Here is a 21,664-nt window from a genome sequence, read left to right on the forward strand (position 1 = left end):
GTGTTTGACGAAGGAAGTTAAGGAGCTGAGTCTTGTATGAACTGTTTCGAGTTTACATCGGTTTAAATAAATTCAAACAAAATTTTTGTAAAGGGAAATACTTGATTAGAATGAGAACAGTTTTATTACACAAGAAAAGAAATGGCACACTACAATCATAATGGTAAAACTACGGACGCGGCGAATAATACATCCATTGGTCCATTCGATACAATTGAAGAGATAAATTTCATCATTGCTAAAGCCAAGCATAATAAAGCCTGCGTAAAGAAGTTTAGTTCATGCACTAAACGCCTGAGTATCGTCCTGAATGGAGCAGAGTCAGAATTTATTCGACAGTCGGAATTTTACAGTGATTTGAAAGAAACGCTTCAGAAAATAAAACATTACGTCTCTGAGAAGGTGTCACAGTCAAAATTGGTTCAAAAACTTCTGAGGAGCAAAGATCAAAAGATGTATAATGAAATTCAAAGTCATGTGGATCAACTCATCACGAGAATTGTCTTTGCATTTGCACAAAGATACAAGTCTACAGTATGAATAGAAAAGATAATATACGTAGTCCATTTATCTTATATTTTATCCAAGTCTTTTTTACTTTTGATAATAAATTAATGGAAAATATACACTGAAATGAGATAAAAAAATCAATTTACATTACTTGGTTAATAATTACATTTACGCAATAATTCAAATCAAAGAGGACCGTGACAAACTGTGCATATTTTCTTTTTCTTAACTATAAGGAAAATTCACACTTCTCAATCAAAATGGACTTCTTCATATGTACAAAGGTAATCAGGGTCAAAAGTTATAAACATTCGTCGTTTACTCCACTTCAGTATAGAGTCTGGTTTCATGCTTTAAATTCTCGGCATTTCTTCCTATTTACTCGCTCCATTACGTCACTGACAAAACGTGCAATAGAAAGTTTGAAAAATGGAACAGTTCCTTATACGTCTAAGTAAAATGTTCCTAATTTCCCTTTACGGTAGGTTGCAATAAAGTTTACTGCTGCTGCATGATAATCTGGAAAACCACCTGTTGGTATACATCTCACAGTTATAATGAATTCAACAAATTTAGTCAATGTATACATGTTATGTAAAACAAACTAAGGCTGTTTCATAGGTCGTATTTTACATGAGCTCAATGCATTTAAAACAAAAGATAATGAGGAATTTTATCTCATTTTCTTTTGTCTTTAATGCATTCGGCTCATATAAAATGCGACGCTTGAAACGGGGCCTTACTTTTACAGAAACGTGATAGGATAAATTACAAAGAACACGTTATCGAAGCCTCATATTCATATATACATATGATCATATAATGCTTTAACAGCAGAAATACTACACATGTACTTGGTAAAAATACGTACCAGCTGTTTCATACTTCATTTTACAAGCAATGTAACGCAGTACAAAATCAATATTATCGCAAGGATCGGGAAGATCGTAAACTTCCATATAACTGTCAAAATAAATACGACAAATATTGGTAGAAATTTCAGAAATATTCAAAGTTCATGGAAATGAATGATTTCTAGCATCGCTGTTTACCGAAATTGTTTCTTTTTATTTAAAGTGTACAGAAGATAATCAGCTATAATATGATGTCCAATCATGTGATCTGGAAAACAGCCTACAAAATTTCACAGCATTAACACGGCCCGTGATCTTCAAGTGTTTACCAGTATAACTTTGCTGTATCAAAGGATTTTATAAAACTAACCAATCAAAGCCAATTTCATCCCCGTTTCTAGCGAGTCAATTTTATGAGATGAAATTCCTAAAAGCATTTCAGATAAAATCAAGTTTATGCGTAAAAATTAATCTAAGAAACAGAATAAATACGCACATACGAGATATACATACGTACCGGGAGAATCAATCGCATACATTTTTGGTTCGTCACAAATCTATGAAAAACCATGTGGATGAAAGTAAAACGAAAAAAATTTTTTTCAAAGTGTGACGTCATTCCACAGCAGCTCCGAAAATGGTCTATTGAAGAATAGTGAATTCAGAGTTTAAAATGTAGCCACCTGAATTTTTTGAAGAACTGATCTTGTAATTCCTGGATCAGCCCCAACTTTAGTTGCTTTTCCTATTTCAATAACAATAGAATAGATGATTGTTTTGTTGTGAAACTTTTAATTTTCAACATATTTGATGACGTAAATTATAATTTACCTTTTCTCAAGTATGTTCTTCTGAATGCATTAATAAGCGAAGATTTACCGACATTTGGTAAACCACACACGAGTAAACGATATGCCTTGTCTGGATTCTAAAGCCATGTAAAATGAAATAAACTAAATGCATAAGTCTCAAAATGCAGTAATTAACAAAACTGAAAAAAAACATGAAAACATTTTTATGCGTCTTATGGATGGACTACTGAAATACTTAGTTTAAGTCTAAGCCAGGACTTAATTTATGCAACTAAAAATATTGGAAGTTTGGTAAAAGAACAATTTTGCTTAGCATTAAAGTGTACTTGGTTGACGGTGATATGAGACGAAAAATTTGTTTGTAATTTTAAATTTATATGTTATATACCCTTCGTTTAAACGTTCCTTCATATTCTGCAATTTGTATTGTGTCAAGAATTTGTTGCACTATCTAAATTTCAAATAAAAAAAATATGATTCAACAAGCAGAAGCTGGTGAAATTAGTTTTGTGCATCTAATGAGTTTCTTTATAATTCACTAACATGACGTACTTTTTGTATGTTCTTTTGTTTTGCATCTTTACTATTTAAAAATATAGGTCTTATACCATTTTCTTCTAAAGATTTTGACAAGCTCTACAAAAGGGAAACAGATAAAAGATACTTCAATTCAATTTTCTTTAGAAATTATTTAAATAACTTTTTATTTTGTACCCCTCTTTTGGGACCGAACCCAAGATCTGCTTTGTTCAAAACAAGAATATGTGGTCGACCAACTAAATTTCTGGAAAACGTTTCATTCCGTCCAGTATATGGTATCTAAATTTGACAACATAATGAATTGAAAAATTTTTATTTACATCACAATAAAAATTAAGTATGTATGTGGTTAGAGGTTGGAAATTCTTTATGCACAATGTTGTGTACTTATGAATCTAAAACAGCAAATGAAAATCATTTCTCATCAATGTTATCTTTGTGAAATAATTATACCCACCCTTGCATCATGCACTTCCAAAACACAATCACATTTTGCTGCTTTTGATTCCATAATGCGTAAACCTGAGAAAAGAATCAACAATGACAATCTTTAGAGAACCATATTGTAGAAAATTGTGCTTTTAACATTGAATGCTAACTTTTGGAGTTGGCAAATTTCTTTAAGAAGATGAGAAGAGGTGCAAAGACTTGCAAAAGAATTAAAGTCTGTCTTGGAGAAAATATACATTAAACACTATAAACATATCCTATGAAGATCATTTTCATTCTGCAACACAAAAATTCTATCCTATGAAGATCATATGCACCAAAAAATTCTATCCTATAAAGATCATCTGCATCACAAACATTCCATCCTATAAAAATCATCTGCACCAAAAATTCTATCCTATGAAGATCATCTGCACCAAAAAATTCTATCCTATGAAGATCATTCTACATCACAAACATTCCATCCTATGAAGATTATCTGCACTACAAACATTTAATCCTGAGTGAGAAATGAAGACCACATTGTATAATATCAACAGTAGCATATCCAGCCTGCAAATGTGGATCTGCTATGCGAGTTTTTCTGTGTTTTACAGAAATGCTATGAAATTTACAAAGCAAACCAAAACTTGCAGGCTGGCTTTGTCACAATGACTAACCTTTGGCCATATGCCCAGGATACCATTTTATTAATGAACTAGGGTGAAAATCAATTGGAAATTGGAAAGTGACACGAAAATTAGCACTTGCCAACCAAACTTCGCTCCTGCTTAAATAAGGTCGGATCAAGGACATTGATAATATAACAATTTCACAATTTCGATCATTGATTGGGGAAATATTGCATTACGGTCTCCGGTATAAAGCGAAAGTCTTGTCTCGACGACAATTGCACTGCACATGCGCAATCGTTATTCCACACTGACGTAACAGTTAAAACAGTATAAGGTACGAGTGTTGAAGAATTTTCTTATATTTTAGAAATTTGCTTATCATGTAATGCAGAACTACAGAACAAATACAACACAATGCAAATTGCAAATAGAACCCTCACTCGGTGGGCGGGGGGCAAGGATGCCTAATACTGCAAGGCATCAATTCATTCATGAATTCGCCATTGTTACGATTAACATGCGATTAACTTATAACTGCTAACTCATACTGTCAACACGTGCAATGCAGATCTCACAGATTAGATGAAAGTAAACTTGCACTAAGGCAGCAACACTCAACGAATTTCCTAAATTATTCATTTGGTACCTTTGATGCTTCCACAAATTGTTATAGTTTTCAAACTTCAATAGCAAGGCAAAGATAGCAAACAAGCAACTTTCTTTCTTTTTTATTTGGGGTCTTTCTTTGATCAGCGTCCCAACGTATTTCTTCCAATTCATATAAAACATTTCAAAGACATGCATGCACAAGAAAACAAACATACGACGCTTATGACACTGTTGACATATTTATATATTCTATTAAATGTTGCCATGGTAACTACAGCAAACATTTCAAATTTTGATAAAAGTTGTGTTAATATTTTAATGATGCCAGTGGGTACAGTAAAAAGTAAAAAACCTTCAATCTTGCTATGGCACGATCTAGATGTTCAACAATTGTGTGTACTTAAGGAAAGTACTGATAAATTAAAGACATTAGCAGAGATGTTTTCCTTAAAAAATTACAAGGATGACTTAAAATCGGCCATTTTGCTAGATTTGTACTTCTACACAATTCAGTTTGCCCTAAAGAATGGATTCAATGATGAACAAACCTCTGGATTTTTTTCAATGATTAAAAGCGTACACGAAATGGCGGTAGAAACTCCATACGGTAATGTCGATGATGTTTATGATTATTTTAAAGAGTTGTTGCTGTGTCATAGCTTGAAACGACCACCGTTTAGTGTGGAATTGTTTAGCTCTAATCAAGTTCAAGCTATTTCAGATTATGTTACGAACACGTATTTTAAACACTTCAAGTTGTATAAGTACACATTCACAGCTAAAGTGAGATTGGATTTGAGATTTGAATACGCAAATGTACCAGAAACACCACCTCCAGATGATGAGGAGAGTGTGGAGAATGAAGGAAAGGATAATGCTGGTGAAGTGAATGACGAAGAAGACAATTCATCTCATGTTAATGAAGATGTTGACTCTCCAGCTTTGAAGGAACTTAAGAATTTCATTACTGCTACCTTGAATGAGCAAATTAAGCAGTTACGATTAACCATTGATGAAGAAATCGCTTCAAGCAATGAAAAACTTTCACAAAAACTTGGCTTTGCTGAAAAAGACGTATCGAAAAGTCCCAAAGGAAGCAGAAAGAAAGGAAGATAACTATTATCTATCTTACTGATTGACTTTGTTTATACATGAAAATATAAACAATAACTTTAGCATTAAAAATCCTTTTTACTCTTCCATTGAAAGTTTATGTCGTATGTTATTCCATCATTACTTATCATTAACTTATTTACTATCATGTACTTTGTTTATCAGTCACTGCTTTTCATTTATTTTTTAAGACTTGTAACTACTTCTTATTTATCTTCATCTGCTTTCATTTTCTATAACTACTTCTTATTTCCTATCATCTACCATCAATTACTGTCAGTTAATTAAATGACAGTAAAATTAAATGTCAAAAACCACCATCAACCTTTATTGACTGGATTGACTACCAATCTCTGATGACGAAAGTAAAAGATACAACAAAGTTATGACCAATGACCATCTATGATAGATATGACGACATGGCTACGGCAGATTACTTATTTTTAATGTAAAGTAAACACGGTAAAATACGGACCGTGGAGAAAGAGTGTTAGAGAGGTACAGTCCCCCAATTAAAATCAGCTCCCGGATCTCAGGTTGTTGCTATATAGATGTCATAGCGGGGCCATAGATGGTTTTCACTGTATATATTTGTTACCTTAGCAACTACCAACATTAGCCGGACAGCCTGATCAAAAAAGTTGTAAATTTGTAAAAATAAACGAGGAATATTACAAGTAGAATTAGAATTATTTAAAAACAGATAAGTCTATTTGGACATTGATATTATGAGTGGTAAGTTGAAACGTTTTATAATGAATGCATCATGTTTAAATTAAATCATGTTACCTGTAAAAATTAGAGAATTTAGTTATTTATTGAGTTGAGCGAACACACACTTCGCCAGAGTTATATAAATTATAAAATGGAATAATTTTTTCGTTGTATTCTTTAAAATTATCTCATTCAATTATCAACACTGTGTTCGTTAGAGGCTTCAAGCTTGCAGCTATGATGTTATCATTGCTAAATTTATTAATTAGTAAATATTAATTAATTTCTTCTAGGTTCACCTGCTGACTGGAAAAAGGCCGAGACTTTGGCTGGAGTTCCTTATTATATAAAGTATTTTTGTTTTGATTATGTTGAGTTCATAAATGATGATTTAATATACATGAAATAATGATATATTATGTTGCTTTTAAAAGTTTTCGGTGGTTTAACCAATACTTTCCCATATTTTATAATGCTTTGTTTAATAGTCATGTTAAAGAAACGACACAATGGGACCATCCTGAACTTACTCAACTTAAGAAAAAAATGAGTAATTATAATATTCATTAATATTTTTAAATCTTATGTAAATAAAACTTTCTCCTTTTACCATCTTACATAACTCAATATGCAAACATAAAAATTTTGGAAACTTTTTTTTATCAAACTGACTAAATATGTTACATTTAATAGCTCTTACTGATTACATTAAATATGGAGCATATCGTACAGCAGTAAAGTTAAGGCAGATTCAAAAAAAGATTCAAGGTAAATAACTGCTATTGCATGTGCATTGTGGCAATTTTATGATTTGAACAATTTTAAGCCTTCCGATCTCCATCACTTTGGATATACGGATTATGGACGGTTTGTAGTTTGACTCAATGCTTTACTTTTTTATAGTTGATTCTGTATATTTGTCTGCAATAAGAGGAGCTATGAATAATCTTGGTTATGAAGAGGAATTTACAGAAGATAAAATAAATGTTGCAGAGCTTCAAAGTATTTTATATGAAATATTCCAGAATGAGTTTGATAGAGGCAATGATGTTGTTGTAAATGATGCAGTAGAGTTAACTCTCAACTGGCTATTGAGTGTGTATGATCAGTAAGTTATAAATTAAGAAATTGTAAGAAGTCGGGACAACTGATATTGTATATGACATATCTTACGACTTTATTTTGCAAAATCTCAACCCAGAGCAATATTGAGGGACTGCAGTGTTGGACAAAAAATTTCCAACAGTATATCCCTTACATGTTTGTAAATGTAGATCGTCCAGGTTGGTATAGTCCTTAGAAGGACTGTTTTTGTTGTTGTTGACTGACGTTTCGATAGCTTAGCGGTAATCATCTTCAGAGTCAAAAACAACAAAAACAGTCCTTCTCAGGACTATACTGGACGATCTACATTTACAAACATGTAACGATACTCCCGGGTTTAAACCATTTACTTTATTATATCCCTTAATTACCAGTGGCAAATCTAGGATAAATCAAAATAAATTACTGCATGCATTTGGCATATATTTACATTTGTAAGAACCTTAGAGACAAGTCCATTGGTAAAATTATATTCTATAGAAATTCAAAACTTCAAAACCAGTAGTTTTGCTTTGAAGTTTAATTTTTCATTTAAAAATGAGGAGTTATAATTTATTTTGACTAATGCTAGATCTGCTATGTTCCCTTACCACTCCAGAGAAGCTCAGTACTCCTTCAGCATTTGATAATTGATATAGTTTGTGGCTTTGCACCTACAAAACTTTGGACTTCAAATCACTACTGACCATTACATGTCCATTTCTTCATATTTTGACAACCTAACTGTGTAACTTTTGCTTAGTGAATGGCAAAAGTCTTTTTTACACTTTCAGAGCACGAAGTGGTTTGGTACGGATTATATCGGTGAAATTAGGTCTTTGTTGTTTGTCAGCAGCAAGTGTTCAAGAAAAGTACAAATGTAGGAACAGCTACAGAAATTAAATCCTCTATTAAACTTAAAAAAAGTTTAATACATATAACATTTAATGCAAATGAATTTTTTGTTTTAGTTTTTTTTGATCAAATTGCTTATAGCAAGGGATTCATCGACAAGAAACGGCTTCGTTTATTTACAAAAGATGTTTTACAGGTAAAAAATTTAGTAAAAAAATGCAGATGACGTTTACCAAAACTGAAATTCCACATTTTCCATAATTTATATCGTTATAATCAAAATTTACTACACTACATGTATATACGCAGAATGGTTATTTCTATTATTATGAAAGAATAAAGCAAAATCCTCTTGTTTTAGATATTAAAATATATCAAAGAATATCATTGTTTTGGAAGATTTGGTATTGAGCCCACCGTGAATAGCTGTTTTGATCGGGTTTGTTTATTAAATTCTAACCTCAACAGGACGATATTTAATTGCTGAAACACTGCAGTAAACAAATCATATCTTACTCTTTACACTGACAACTAAAGCTGGTTCAGTATTTACTCACTTTTCACGTTGTTTCGTAGCTTTGAAAACTCTTTTCAATACTTTCATAGGCTTTTGTCCCTGAAAGGATTACTTTTAAAGAGTTTTTGGATTGGATGATTGATGAGCCCCAAACTTTGGTTTGGTTACCCACTTTGCATCGACTTGCATTGTCAGAAACAGGTTTGCACTGTACTAATGCACCTTTCTATCGATAATGGGGAGTTATTTTTCTCTGTACGTAGTCAAAAATTGTTGCTTTCTCTACGTGGCCAAAAACGTTTTTGCGACCTAAATGTATAAATTGAAATAGCCATCAGTGTCTGCGACAATTCAGCTTTGTTTCGATGTGTTCACGACTATACTTTGGAAACCAAATTTTCTCCACGGAGATGATCGTTATAGCAGCTTTATTTTCATGATATATCATCATAACACTTAAAAATGTACCATCTATTTAGAATAATGATGCGGAAATTCGGTAATTTGTTGTAATTTTTAATTAGTGAAACATGAAGGAAAGTGTAACATTTGCAAAATGTTTCCCATTGTTGGTTTCAGGTGAGTTTATAGAAACGCGACAAATGAAAATTTTTATTGAAAAAAATCGCAATGATTAGTTGAAAATATCTCTCAACTTGTTTAAGGTACCGTTGTTTAAAATGCTTTAACTTCGACATATGTCAGGTATCTCACGAATTTTCTTGCCTATTACATTATAGTGTTGCTATATATGTACGTGTTTTTTTTTGAATTGCTTAGAATTCTTTTGTTTAACAACATAAATTGATGCTTTTATTTCTTATTTGAAAAAAGCAAACCAAGAATTGTGAAGGTTTACTGCAGGTCATGGTCAAGCCTTTATTATGTTTTAGAACTGTTTTTGGTCCGCTCGTGTTGCTAAAAATCATAAAGTTCATCATCAAATGCAAGAATACTGTTTACCTGTATGTTTAAGATTTGTTTTAATTACAGATATTTTGACTGATTAATCTGCCTGCCGAGATCAGCCAACTGTCGTTCAATTGTTTTTTTAGGCTACTCAAAAGGAAGATCTTAAGGATTTCACAAAAGTTTTTAAAACAAAATTTTTGAAAAAAAAGAAAGAGAAAAATACGTCAGGGTTACGATATTTGCCCATTACTTGTGATGAATTCTCTGATAGTTCTGAAACATCTGATGAATGGTACGTAAATGGATTACTTTACAATCTATGAATCGAATCACTTGAGGTATTACCATAGTAATCAGTAATACTAGGGACGTGTAGTAGTACGTAGGGATATCTGACAATGATCATGGTAACAGTAGGTACGTATGTGTAGTAGCTACGTAACCTTTATTATAGTACGTAGGTTGTGTGGTAGTACATATAAGGATGTCTGACAATGATCATGGTAACAGTAGGAATGTGTAGTAGTACATATAGGGATATGTCTGACAATGATCATGGTAACAGTAAGGATGTGTAGTAGTACATATAGGGATATGTTTGACAATGATCATAGTCACAGTAGGGATGTGTAATAACACCTAGAAACGTGGTTTTGAAAGAAATGTCACGAAATGAATTTCTCTTTCGTTGTCTACTTATTTATGATGTTAAGGTCAGACGAGGTGGATGGTTTTGACAGCGAAAGCGAGACGTGTTTTGGATCATATGAAATGACAGCTGAGAGGTATATTTTCAATAAGTCCGGAAGCTCTTTGACAATTTTTTTTTGCTCGCTATCACTTAAATTAAATCGGTGATTTCTCTCTTAACTTCCTGAAAATGATTTTACTCTTAAGTAGGAGTGAAAGACGTCAGAGCGTGCACAAGCTTATCAGATGCGTACTTGAGAGTTTATAAACTTATCTAAGATAAGAGAGAAATGACAGCTTCGATGTTATAAGATACATGGGCGTTAGAAGATCGATAATTAAGGACGCTCATATTCATAAATACATGAGATGCAGTGCTAACCTCCTTTGAAAATTTTTTTTCTCAACAGATTATACAATGAATACATGACTATGAGCCCCCTAATTATCGTTCTTTCTACTCCCATGCCGGATGAAATCCTAATGTTTCCATTTAAAGTTTAATGTTGTAGTATGAAATCTTTTAAATTCAATTACTAGTAAAGACAACTAAAGAACTGTTTTAGGTGGTTGACATTCATTCCTTGTAGCTTTTTATGGTTATCTAATAGTCTCTTTTTTAAGAACACTAACGAAAAATTTACGCAAGCAAATCTGGGAAAATCTCAGAAACATGTTGCAAATCACAGAATTTTGACCTATTTTTAGACACAATGAACATGACATGACGACTTTCAATTCATCGCGGTATGTATATAATCAATTCCATTTTAATCCTGGTTTTGTTTTCTATTGGTTAATACCGTATGTGCGCTTGGCTAGCTCTTGTCTATATCATGCTTTTTATTGTATGTGTAATCAAATTCAACTTCATTTTCCTTCATTGTGTATTATTAACACTTATTAGTTTGTACATGAGCAACTTTTCTTAAAAGCAACTACATAACATACGGAAGACATCATATGATATAATATTCCTATACTTTTTCCTAGCAGTAACAGCTGTCTCCTTTACATTATTTTTTTCATAGTTTAAAGGAAAATTCTCCTCCAACGGTATGTGTGGAATCTTGACCATATTTCTTTAACTGTGATAAAGGTCAGATCCAAATAAATTTTGGGCTTTGTGCTCAATGATACTTGTAGAATAAGGTTGCATTTAATTGTTGTCTTTCATATAACCGTCATTTTAAATAATCGTCTCTTCATAAGCGAAAAGTTACCAAAAGATAAAAGGATTAAGGTTTGTTATAAACTGAAACTTTAGACCAGCACACCATTGCCGACATCCTGCTTGGATAACAATCAAGTAAAAGAAATGGAAGAAATTGTTCAAAGCTTAGAGAATGACAACAAGTATGGATTAAATTATGTCTAATTTTGTCCATCATTCATGTGTTTCCCAACGCATTGCCCGTGTGTTGAACAAACTCATCACATGCGTAAGCGAAAATCTTTGTTTTTATTTATAGATACTTGCGAGGAAAGATTATGGCAATACAACAAGAGTTTGATAGTCGTCATTATTCTCTTCAGTCAATGGAGACTGTAAGTAGGAAAGAAATTGATGAATATAATGAGCGTCTCGAAGCCAAACAAGAAGTTTTAAATGATCATAATCGCCGTCTTCAACAGCAATTGGATAAACTCCGTCACTTATTGCATCAGGTAAAAATCATTGCGAAAAATGTGTAAACGTCACCCTGGTGCACCATGGGAAGATAACCTACGTAGGAAAAATGAATTGAGAATCAAAGTTTGATTCTTAAATTAAAAAATTATTTCTACAACGTATATTTCTTTCAACTTACATTTCCTCTCAAGAACAATGTTTGACAACAGCTGAGTTTTAACCACTAGCATACTGTCGAATTTAAAATCATTAATCATTAAACTTGTTCTGTACTTTTGCTATAGGTTTTTCTTACTTTTCTTGATAAAACAATATTGTTGTTTTGAAATCGCATAACGTGTGCATTGTAAAGGCATTTTAGAATTTTTAAATGACTTAATAACTAGTTCAATAGAATCGTGTTATTTTATTTGTTTTAAGAGCTGTGTCACAAGCTGTGCAACATCTCTTCTCTACGGAAATGACATCGTTATGAAATCACATCACATAATTAGCATCAAGAAATTGTACTTTTTGTCGACAATTACGTAGCATTAAAATATTCAAATTTGGCAGCTTTGCAAATATTTATCTACACATGCATTCATTAGACTGTTTTGTTTGAGCATAAAACGTTCTCACCATGTTGAAAACTTATGTTACAGTATTTAAAATGTTATTATGCTCTGTGATGTCATATTGATGTTATTTGAATAGTAAATAGGGTTAAAAGTCTCTTAAAAAAAGTGAAATAAGTTAATTCTACTGAAAAAGACGTAAAATCGTTTTCTCATGTTCTTACAGTCAAAGTTGTGATAAAAATTCGTAACATGACCACTTCAAAGGCTGTTTTATCTTGACTCATGTTTCTTTTAAGAGCTAACTGCTAAAATTTTTCAACGCTAATAAATTTACTCAAGTATTTGGTATAAGCTCAATAAAAGCAGTTCTAAAAATATGTAATCTGTTGAACCTACTGATTAAACAATCATTGCTAAGTCGAGCGTTTTTTTCGTTTGGCTTATGAGTTGTCAAAAGTTGTTATGTTGCTCTCTTTGCTTTAGCAGAATGCAGCAAGTGCAGAAAATATTTCCAATGAGAGTCAGCGTTATTTACCTATGTCCAATATTCCTAATAAACCAACTCCGTTGCCAAAATTTCACGATGCTCAGTATTCGTTCTTTGCCCAATCAGCAGGGCACAATGGCACTTTCCAGTCATTATCCAAACCTAAAGTTTTACGATCTGTTAATGAAGAATTACGCAAGTACGGCGACAATGAGACTCGTACAAGTGATGATCATAGCACTTCATTATCGTCGGATGAAGATCTTCGAGAAATTAAGGTTGAACTGGAGGAAATACTTGAGATGTCTTCTTCTGTCTGAGATTTTCCTATGAGAGATAACTCTGGTGAGGTTACATATTACATTAATTCTTCTTTGCATGTAAGAGCTTTGTATAGACAATCTCTGAAGGATAGAAATATTTTCCATTCTTTGTGTTAGTTGCGTTATAGTTGCTATTTTGCATGTCTACAATTTTTTATCTACATGTTGATAATTTTACCTTGGGTTCCCACAGTCATTAGTATTTTTAGCAACTCTTTCCTGCACATATTTCATTCATCTCCCTTCGTCATTGTTGTACTGTCTAGCCAAGTTATAGGGCTTGTACGGTCATGAAAAACCTGGAAAGGTTTTACAATTTTGGTGATGAAAGTCATGGAAATTAGTGAAATTCCTCGACCTTTTTTATCACTTTCCAAAATATTTGCAGACTTCTAGACTACTTAATAATTAAATTTGCTGTTAGATGTTTTAGGAAAATTTTCAGTTTTTCATTATTCGTTTGCTATATTTTTTATGGTTTTCGATCTTTCTGTACGCTTTCTTTTAAAAGACTAAAAAACACGCTTTGGTCTCGCGGGCTTCAATCGAACGTTGATTGAGGACAACCATATTTATATATTTTGCAACGCCAAGCTATTTTTTTGAAAGTGGAGTTGTTTTCGAATGAAATTAACCATGGCATAGAAGAATGTATACACCAATATTTTGTTTAATCATATAATAATTAATCCCTGATAGTTTGTTGAATTTATTTTTAAAATATATAGCTTTCTTTTGTTGTATGTTACCATAAAAATGCTTTTTTCTTTTGCCATTAAGATTGGAGCCATTTAAAATACACATTTACGAATGACGAAGAAGAAGTTTAGAACTGCAGGCTTTGTTTAAAAACAACTTCTCTACTGAACGCCTTAAGAATTGAAGAAGATAAGTTTTGAGAATTTTAAAACCTAAATTTAAAGCTAAAATGTAAATTTATTTTTCTTGATAATTATTTAGTTAAGTAAAAAGTTATCTTGCCGTGCATGTGAAGACTTTTGAGCATCACGGAAACTCCATGAAATAAATATTATATTGTTATTTACATGAATGGGTGGAGTAGCAGTTGAGCATTGTCTAATTGTAAGGATGTGTGAAAAGGGGTTAAGTGATGAATTAAGTCGTTTTTTTCTTTGTCGATAACGTTGATGTATTCCTTATGTATAGCTATACACGAACATTCAATTGTTAGATAGAATAGCTTGGAATTTTGATAAAGCGATAAGATAAAATGAAGTATAATCTTCAGAAAGTCGTGCACTGCATGACAAAGACGTTTATTGTAGCATTCTTATACTATTGATTTTGAATAAAACTTGTGTGGCCTTTATTGCGGCATCTTAATGAGCAGTCTGGGATGTAATTAAATTGGACGCTCTCAACACGCTTATATAAAGCGAGAGATTTCGGCACACATTTTAATTATGTTCGTTTCGTAGGTTGAACTGTAAGCATATTTTAAAAGTGGAGAAGAATTAATCATGAAAGTTTGAGTCCAATATATTAAAAATAATTTCTTATCACGCACATTTGGATCATAGGATCGTGAATTGACGGTGTGGTATGATGTATTCTTTGGCTTTTAAATTGGTAAATACATCTGTTGTTTTTCTTTATTATCAACATTCGACAATTATTTTGTTTACGTTGTTTTATTTCAATTTCATAGCTTTTCACAATGATTCTGCTATCACCAGTAGTGTATGGTCTTTCGAACTACGTTCGTCAAACACGCCATCGTTTAAGGAAAGATTGTCCTAAGGTATATAGCATGTCGTAGAAACAGAACACGCACTACATAAAAGTGGATCTTAAGTATAGTTTAGAGTTTAAATCTTCATAAACCACTTCCTCACATATTTTCATGTAAATATTTTACCAGACTTTACCTACATCCGCTCGGAATTATTTTGCAAATCATTCTATCAACTCCAATATGGCCGATTCAAATCGAAATATGGAATGATGGAATATTTTTTTCTCAATATTGTGCTATCCACTAATTTGAATAGCTATATATCTTTTAATTATCTCAACTTTACTGTTTATAGAAAAAGCGCAATTAATTGGTCAACACACTTTGATCGCAAAAACTAAATTTTTATTAAATCCACCTAAAACTTACATGCCAATGGGGTAAATTTTCGTTTATTAGTTCAAATCAAATTCTTGAACCGTACGCACTTCCGATCGTGTTTTTTTCTCTAACATAATTCATATCCGATTTAAGTGCACATGCCATGTGTAATATATGGCAAATATTCATAATTTTGTAGTAATTCCTCAATCGACAATCATTTAAACAATATTATGTACAACAATCTTCTCTATAATAAGATAACAATCTGCCGGAAACACTTACATAGTTATGGCAATACTGAAATATTTCTGCTTTTGTTCAAATTTTGCTTCACTCTTCGAACTTTTCTTGACACTTATAGTACACATTCGCAAAACCTTACATTACATATATTTGGATCAGATTTCTACTTTTTATGGCCTATACTTTTCATTAAAATATTGCAATGACAATTGATGACTGATTAACAAAAATTTCAAAGTGACACATGATAATTGGGTTTAAAGAATTCCCTCGAAGTGGCGAGGTGATGAAGAAAGAAAGAAACAACGACATACATGATTCATATTGTACAAATTAAATACATCAAATATGCCCATATATGTGTTGTCTAATTTTTTTAGAAGAATGAAAGAAATTCTTTTTTATGGACGTTGAGGAAGCATCCTTCGGTGTACATATTTGGTAGTATACATCGTCATATCATACCGCTATGGCGAGAAGTGCCCAAAAATGCGAGAAAAGCTTTTAGAACAAGCAAAAAAGTATATTTTGAAATCGATTTGACAAACCCTGAAGATCTGACGTCAATAGCGACTTGTCGTTATTTCTCGGATAAAAGGACCCTTAAAGATCTTTTGCCACTTGAGCTTTTCAATCGAATTAGCAACTACTTATCGTCGTTCCAATCCCACCTACACCACTCATTGAAGAAGCAAAGTAGTTTGACTTTGAAGGGGTTAAATGCTGACAAGATTTTTCATGACATGACGAGATATTGGCAGTATCAAAGACCAATATGGCTTATCATGTTGTTGGCGTCTCTTCGTCTGGAAAATGTCATCTCCAGGTTTACACCTTCATTAGACTCCGTCTTTTTTTTGAAAAGTTATGCCATGAAAAAGGATATTGGATATTTAGAAAAGCCTGAACAACATTGTGGATTGAACAACGTTAATTCCTCTCAGGTCCACTTATTTTTAAAGCACTTAACATTTCATGCCTTCATATTGTGACTGTGAATTAGCTATCAAAGAGACAGGATAGAGGAGGGCATACGACTGCAGAATTCCTACTTTCAATTATTCTTTTATCTCATGTTGGTTATATAAGCGTCTCAAGAAAATCAGATAACACAAAATCTCACATTAACTAAACTCAAAGGCTCCAATAGATAAAGACTTGTCAAATTGACATGGAAATAAGAGGTTTGGATTTTTCGAGAAGCATGCAACGTGAGCATTTGCATGGCGGTAACGAAACACAATATAACAACTATAACTAACCCCAGTTTAAACTTAAATGCAGCTATGTCCCGGAAAGGTACAGAATATTTCCGAGAGATTTTAATATAAAACATTTCATGAAAATACACGATTGTTTTGCATAGACGCATTTAATAAATGCCTGAAAGAATGTAGCCCTATGGACTATTTATTCAAATCTATAACCATAAATTTGAAGATCCCAGAGGTAGATGAATATAATCTGTTTCTAACAAAGCTAACCCGTTGCTTTTCACTTAGAAGTTAACCGCTTGAACCCTTTTCATGTTTCGTGATTGACACGCCGACTAATCATGCATTACTTTGAATTTTTAGGCAATAATTTATCTGGATGAAGTTTTGAAAAAGTTTAACCATACTTCAAAGATGGCAATAAATATCGTGGATAGTCTAACATATCAATATATATGTGGTAATCTCACTGATTATTTGTTTTCAACGCAAAGGACGACGGGAAGTACAAAAGCACGTCAGCAAGAGCTACAAAACTTTGAAAACTCTCTAAATTATGAGTTGTTTGTACGAAGAAACAAGCGTATGGCTCAAAAAATAATCGAAGAAATAAAGTTTGAACGAGTTAAAAGAAATCGAAAACTCTTTTTTATCACTGGTGTTGGTAAGATTGTTGATTTTCACGAACTGTAGTAATATTCTTGATGTTATATTCATTATATTCACTGTTATATTGACCCAAAAAGACCGAATAAGCACAAATATAAATGGCTTTCCAAAATTTTTAGTAGCAAGTGGTTACAATTTCTTTGCAAATGACTAAAGGGATGTAAGTCATGGTTGAATAAAGAAAAATTTCAAAGAAAACGATCAATAGATAAATTTGACATATTTTAATGTTTTTACAGAACAAACTTTAGTAAGTAACTCTGGGACACTCTACTGAAACATTTTTCGTTTGAAGGTCATCTGCTTGGCAAAGGAAGTATCATTGAGATTATCAAATCTGCAGGCTTGAAGCCAATACATCTTTCAGCTAATGATAAGCTATCAAGGTGAATGTATTTAGCAAAAAATTCCTGTTGCACGCTTATCACTTTTGTTTCTCTTACTTCACTGACTTGTCTTCTTAATTATAAAAAATCACTCAATTTGTTCTTGGTAGTGCTCAAACTGTATCATAAATCTCTTAGACTTTCTGACGTTAACATGATGTGTGTCAGAATTGTTTCAGATTTTTGAAGTACCTACATATTGCTCTGCGAATTCCCAACTCTCTCGTTTGAGGAAGTTCTTAATTAGCCATGTGAATGGCAACTCAGTTCAATACGTTTAAACAAAACATGTTTGATATTTTTTTTACATTCATTACTGATTCATTGTAGCTTTATAAATTTAACTGTGTTTTTCTTCTACATGAATTCAAGCTTCTTACACACTCATACTTGGAAAGTTTTTTGGGGATTGTGCATGTTACGTTGTGGTATGGTTTCTATTGTTTTAGTTTGGATGTTTTTGTAAAAAATGTTTTGTCATCGTCGTTAGAGGTCAACATCTTTGAATCATGAAAAAAAATGTGTTTAATATTGCTCACTCGTGGCACGTGACCATCATGTAATTTCATTACTTGTTGTACATGAACTTTTCTTTTCAATTTTGCCTTAACAAACATTTTTATAGACGAAAACGAAAACTGAGAAAAAATTGGCGAAACAGAAAAACAGAGAAGTTTGTTCGTACCTCGTATGGTATATAAAAGCTTCAATCAGAAAAAATGCTAAAAAAGATACCTAAAAGGTTTGTGCTTTCTTATACGTTTCAGTTAAATACGAATTTTTGGAAAACGAATATACTGTCGGATAAACAGTAGCTATAGAACCTGTGGATAAAATATAATTTCTTATGTTTTCTTACAGACTGTCGAATGATGTTATTTTAGAATTATTATCTACCTTGGTTGCTTTGCTCTTGGCTTGAAATCCTTCCTATTTTACTCGTCAATTTTGCTACCTGAGACAACTATTGCCACCACGTAATTGGTTACAAACGGTCTCTTTAAATAAAAAAGCCACACACTTTCTTCTCAAAATTTTATTTATATTATAGCTAATTATTATGAGAATTATGTTTATTTTCAAACTCTTAACCATATAGATTATGTAATTCACAAAATTTTCACGTACTGGAAAACCGGAAAGTGGAACAAGTACGTTGGCCTGTACTTACCTAGCCTGCATCGCAGACTATATATTTGTAATTATATATGAATAACATTTAGTCTGCAATGTAGGCTAATACTTATCTACAAATAATCACTGCCACACTAGTTAATTAATTGCAAGTGGACTTGTTTGTTTTGATTTCTTTCTGTTTGCGGAGGCTACTTTTTTGTTGGTAATTACAAATTTATATCCATACTATTCAAAATTTTTTGAAGCATAATTTGTAACTTTTCCAAAACTATTAAAGTTTCTATAATGAAATGTTCATTTTTTACTGATTTTCTAGTAATGCATGTTAGCGTCGATTTTCGGAAAATCGAGCAGAAAATGAGTAAAGCTTTTATTACTAACGGTAATCTGCTGTGTGTACGTAAGATAAAATGATAGAATTAATCAAACACAGTCGACCAATCAAAAATAATTTTACAAAATATTTGTGTTAGCAGTTTTATTGCGTGATGACCGGGGGGGATGGTCAGTCAAATACACGTCAAGGTGAACTTCGGACAAATTCTTTATATTTACAGTAGCGTGATGGTGATCTAAAAATATACTAATTTTAATGAATCGAAGCCTTAGGTGAGCTTAGATATTTTAGGTAAGAATATCTATTTTTATTTCGCTTACTCATTTGTCAGTCCTCGACTTTTTGGACAGCGCTGCAAAGATTTTCACACTGTTCTAGACCAATAATATTTATCACAATATTGTGCGAAAAGGAAGTGGTTGGTTGTAGGAACTATTTGGCAATTTTCCGATTTGTTGCGCTTATAAAAATAGACCCACCTTATTTCGTACCGCCTACGTGTAGATTCCTGTCAGTCTTGGTTATTTCTTGGAAAATTGTATAATAAAATTATTCTATTTTAATCGAATAATCTCGTGAAAATATTTGACCATGTCTGCAATAGTCTTCCAAAAAGTTAATGTTTAATTAATTGTCACATGGGAAATTGGAGAGTTTGTAAATTTATTGTTTATTATTATATTTAATCATTACTATAACAACGCCTAACGACAATATAATGCAATATTTAGTTTTTAAATATCTTTTAAATCCTGTATGTACGCTAAAATTCTACAACATTCGTCAAAAGCGAATATATAAAGTAAAAGACTAGGCATGTTTTCTCAACTGGTGGCCATAATATCTAGTTTACATTTATCTTCATAATTTACGTATAACATCGAAGTATTTGATTTATCGTGGTGTAAAAATACCAAGGTTTTTAAAATAAATTAAGAATTAAGTCAATATCTGTGAAGTTACACATAAAGTGCGAAAACTACAGTGTTCTCATATCTCGTGTAAAACAAGCGCATACACACTTGAATTCTTGCGCCTTATCGCACGCTAACTGGTAGTAACTCGTGCATTTTGAAACGGTCACGAATAGCTGGCCGTACATCGCTTCCTGTTGCACCAAATGGTTAAGGAAAGGCAATAAATTCAATAATTCTGTGTCCGAGTGATCGGCAAACCAACTTTCAATTGGTATGCCATTGAACAGTTGATAAGCGAAAGCTTGAGGCGAATTATCCACAATCATAGTTTTCGTCATGTCCCTGCCCAAAATTGTCAGATCTTTGATATAATTGCCGTGAACACAAAGACAATGCTCTCGAAACAAACGATGCCGAAATATCTTTTTCTTTGGGTCCAAAATGTTAATTAGTTTATCAGCGTAAACTCGCTTGGATGCGGTGAACAAAATCACCTCAAATATGTCGGCGACTTCTTCCAGAAATTGATGTAAATGTGGTCTTGTACGTACAAAAACCTGATAAGATATATTTTGATAAAGTACGGGAAAGGTTAAAGCAGCATCTTCGAGTTTATTTAAGCTGCAATGTACGAGAGTTTCGTCAAGGTCTAACACTAACGTGTATTCTGGTGTGCTTCTAGTTCTCAAAGGCAAAACTGGTGTAGAATGATGACGATTGGCATCAGTCAGAGGTGGCAAATGCCGCAAAAAATAGTAAGGATCGTTGTCAGGCCATTCAAACGTTTCATTGTTGTTTGAATTAATTTCTTCAATGTTAGCATTTTCATCCTCTTTTGTATTGTAATTGTCATTTCCTCGATTGTCATTATTTGTTGATTCACACGAGCAAACAGAAGTGTAATTCGAGTTCAAATTTGCTTCATTTATTTCCACAAACTTCCGACTGCTAGACGTCGTGGTTCTAACTTCACCATTTTTCCCAAATAAAGTCAAGACAGGCGAGAATAGTGTCCCAAGAATAGACGAACGTGGCTTATTTCTCGTGGATTCATCGTCCTCAATACAGGCGCCAAATGAAACGTCATTTTCAAATCTGTCACGGTTGTTTGAGTTGATTTTACTCGCTCCATTTAAACGAGGCGATGAAGAAATTAAAGTAAAATCATTTTTCAAGTCAGAATCAATTCGCCGCCTTTTACCGGCAGACACTGGAGTCTTGTTCTCCTTAGTTGGTGTATTACAATTCGACCAAAATAAAGTCTTGATAGATGAGAGAAGGCCACTTTGCTCCTGTACTTCGTCGTTTTCCTCTGGTTTGCCATTGTCAACATCGACTTTAGATTCCACATTGTCCCGTTTTCGCTTCAATGAAGATAATACTACAGACATACTTGCCGTCTAAA

At 32.6% G+C, this 21,664-nt stretch overlaps 4 protein-coding genes across 6 annotated transcripts; 2 read left to right on the forward strand and 2 right to left on the reverse strand.

Annotated features, from left to right (window-relative positions):
* Nucleotides 1-555: 555 nt before the first annotated feature.
* Nucleotides 556-4,563, reverse strand: LOC124444503 (mitochondrial ribosome-associated GTPase 1-like). The gene is made up of 13 exons (XM_046995132.1): nucleotides 4,246-4,563; nucleotides 3,826-4,050; nucleotides 3,174-3,238; nucleotides 2,891-2,995; nucleotides 2,729-2,812; nucleotides 2,565-2,627; nucleotides 2,196-2,292; nucleotides 2,048-2,109; nucleotides 1,882-1,921; nucleotides 1,735-1,791; nucleotides 1,563-1,644; nucleotides 1,382-1,473; nucleotides 556-1,041 (listed from the first exon to the last, which is right to left on the reverse strand). Exons 2-13 carry the CDS (start codon nucleotides 3,959-3,961, stop codon nucleotides 953-955), a joined length of 972 nt encoding a protein of 323 aa, XP_046851088.1. The 5' UTR covers nucleotides 3,962-4,050; nucleotides 4,246-4,563; the 3' UTR covers nucleotides 556-952.
* Nucleotides 4,564-4,696: 133 nt separating this feature from the next.
* On the forward strand, nucleotides 4,697-5,822 carry LOC124437507 (coiled-coil domain-containing protein 189-like). Its single transcript, XM_046987478.1, has one exon. It carries the CDS (start codon nucleotides 4,708-4,710, stop codon nucleotides 5,503-5,505), a length of 798 nt encoding a protein of 265 aa, XP_046843434.1. The 5' UTR covers nucleotides 4,697-4,707; the 3' UTR covers nucleotides 5,506-5,822.
* A 291-nt stretch (nucleotides 5,823-6,113) lies between these two features.
* Nucleotides 6,114-19,296, forward strand: LOC124437773 (dystrophin-like). 3 transcript variants are annotated; one of them, XM_046987703.1, is made up of 26 exons: nucleotides 6,114-6,237; nucleotides 6,510-6,567; nucleotides 6,705-6,766; nucleotides 6,910-6,984; nucleotides 7,120-7,324; nucleotides 8,094-8,179; nucleotides 8,271-8,350; nucleotides 8,516-8,593; nucleotides 8,761-8,872; nucleotides 9,196-9,250; nucleotides 9,337-9,376; nucleotides 9,565-9,636; nucleotides 9,727-9,875; nucleotides 10,297-10,368; nucleotides 10,982-11,020; nucleotides 11,305-11,329; nucleotides 11,541-11,629; nucleotides 11,746-11,941; nucleotides 12,950-13,298; nucleotides 14,057-14,866; nucleotides 14,946-15,038; nucleotides 15,980-16,543; nucleotides 17,177-17,477; nucleotides 17,778-17,868; nucleotides 18,494-18,610; nucleotides 18,730-19,296. In XM_046987703.1, the coding sequence occupies exons 1-19, from the start codon at nucleotides 6,231-6,233 to the stop codon at nucleotides 13,271-13,273; spliced, it is 1,824 nt and encodes a 607-aa protein (XP_046843659.1). In that variant the 5' UTR covers nucleotides 6,114-6,230; the 3' UTR covers nucleotides 13,274-13,298; nucleotides 14,057-14,866; nucleotides 14,946-15,038; nucleotides 15,980-16,543; nucleotides 17,177-17,477; nucleotides 17,778-17,868; nucleotides 18,494-18,610; nucleotides 18,730-19,296. The 3 variants fall into 3 exon arrangements, with proteins under 3 accessions (XP_046843659.1, XP_046843668.1, XP_046843676.1); XM_046987712.1 differs by having other exon boundaries at nucleotides 18,753-19,296; XM_046987720.1 differs by having other exon boundaries at nucleotides 12,953-13,298.
* Nucleotides 19,297-19,988: 692 nt separating this feature from the next.
* LOC124434928 (CTD small phosphatase-like protein 2) lies at nucleotides 19,989-21,650 on the reverse strand. Its single transcript, XM_046984873.1, is given in 2 exon segments — nucleotides 19,989-20,465; nucleotides 20,468-21,650. Coding segments are annotated over 2 exon segments (1,269 nt in total). The 3' UTR covers nucleotides 19,989-20,379.
* Between the last annotated feature and the right edge of the window lie 14 nt (nucleotides 21,651-21,664).

The sequence above is a fragment of the Xenia sp. Carnegie-2017 genome, unplaced genomic scaffold, assembly GCF_021976095.1.
Source record: "Xenia sp. Carnegie-2017 unplaced genomic scaffold, XeniaSp_v1 HiC_scaffold_1, whole genome shotgun sequence".
NCBI lineage: Eukaryota > Metazoa > Cnidaria > Anthozoa > Malacalcyonacea > Xeniidae > Xenia > Xenia sp. Carnegie-2017.

Bases quoted from the DNA above. Each gene is read 5' to 3' on its own strand.
- LOC124437773 (XM_046987703.1), top strand. The intron at 8,180-8,270 runs GTAGGAACAGCT...TTTTTGTTTTAG, and splicing joins TGTTCAAGAAAAGTACAAAT to TTTTTTTTGATCAAATTGCT. The intron at 11,330-11,540 runs GTATGTGTGGAA...CTGAAACTTTAG, and splicing joins AGGAAAATTCTCCTCCAACG to ACCAGCACACCATTGCCGAC.
- LOC124444503 (XM_046995132.1), bottom strand. From the start codon at position 3,961: ATGTCCTTGATCCGACCTTATTTAAGCAGGAGCGAAGTTTGGTTGGCA. The intron at 3,239-3,825 runs GTTAGTCATTGT...TTCTTTTCTCAG, and splicing joins TCCTGGGCATATGGCCAAAG to GTTTACGCATTATGGAATCA. The intron at 2,110-2,195 runs GTAAATTATAAT...TTATTGAAATAG, and splicing joins AAGAACATACTTGAGAAAAG to GAAAAGCAACTAAAGTTGGG.
- LOC124437507 (XM_046987478.1), top strand. From the start codon at position 4,708: ATGATGCCAGTGGGTACAGTAAAAAGTAAAAAACCTTCAATCTTGCTA.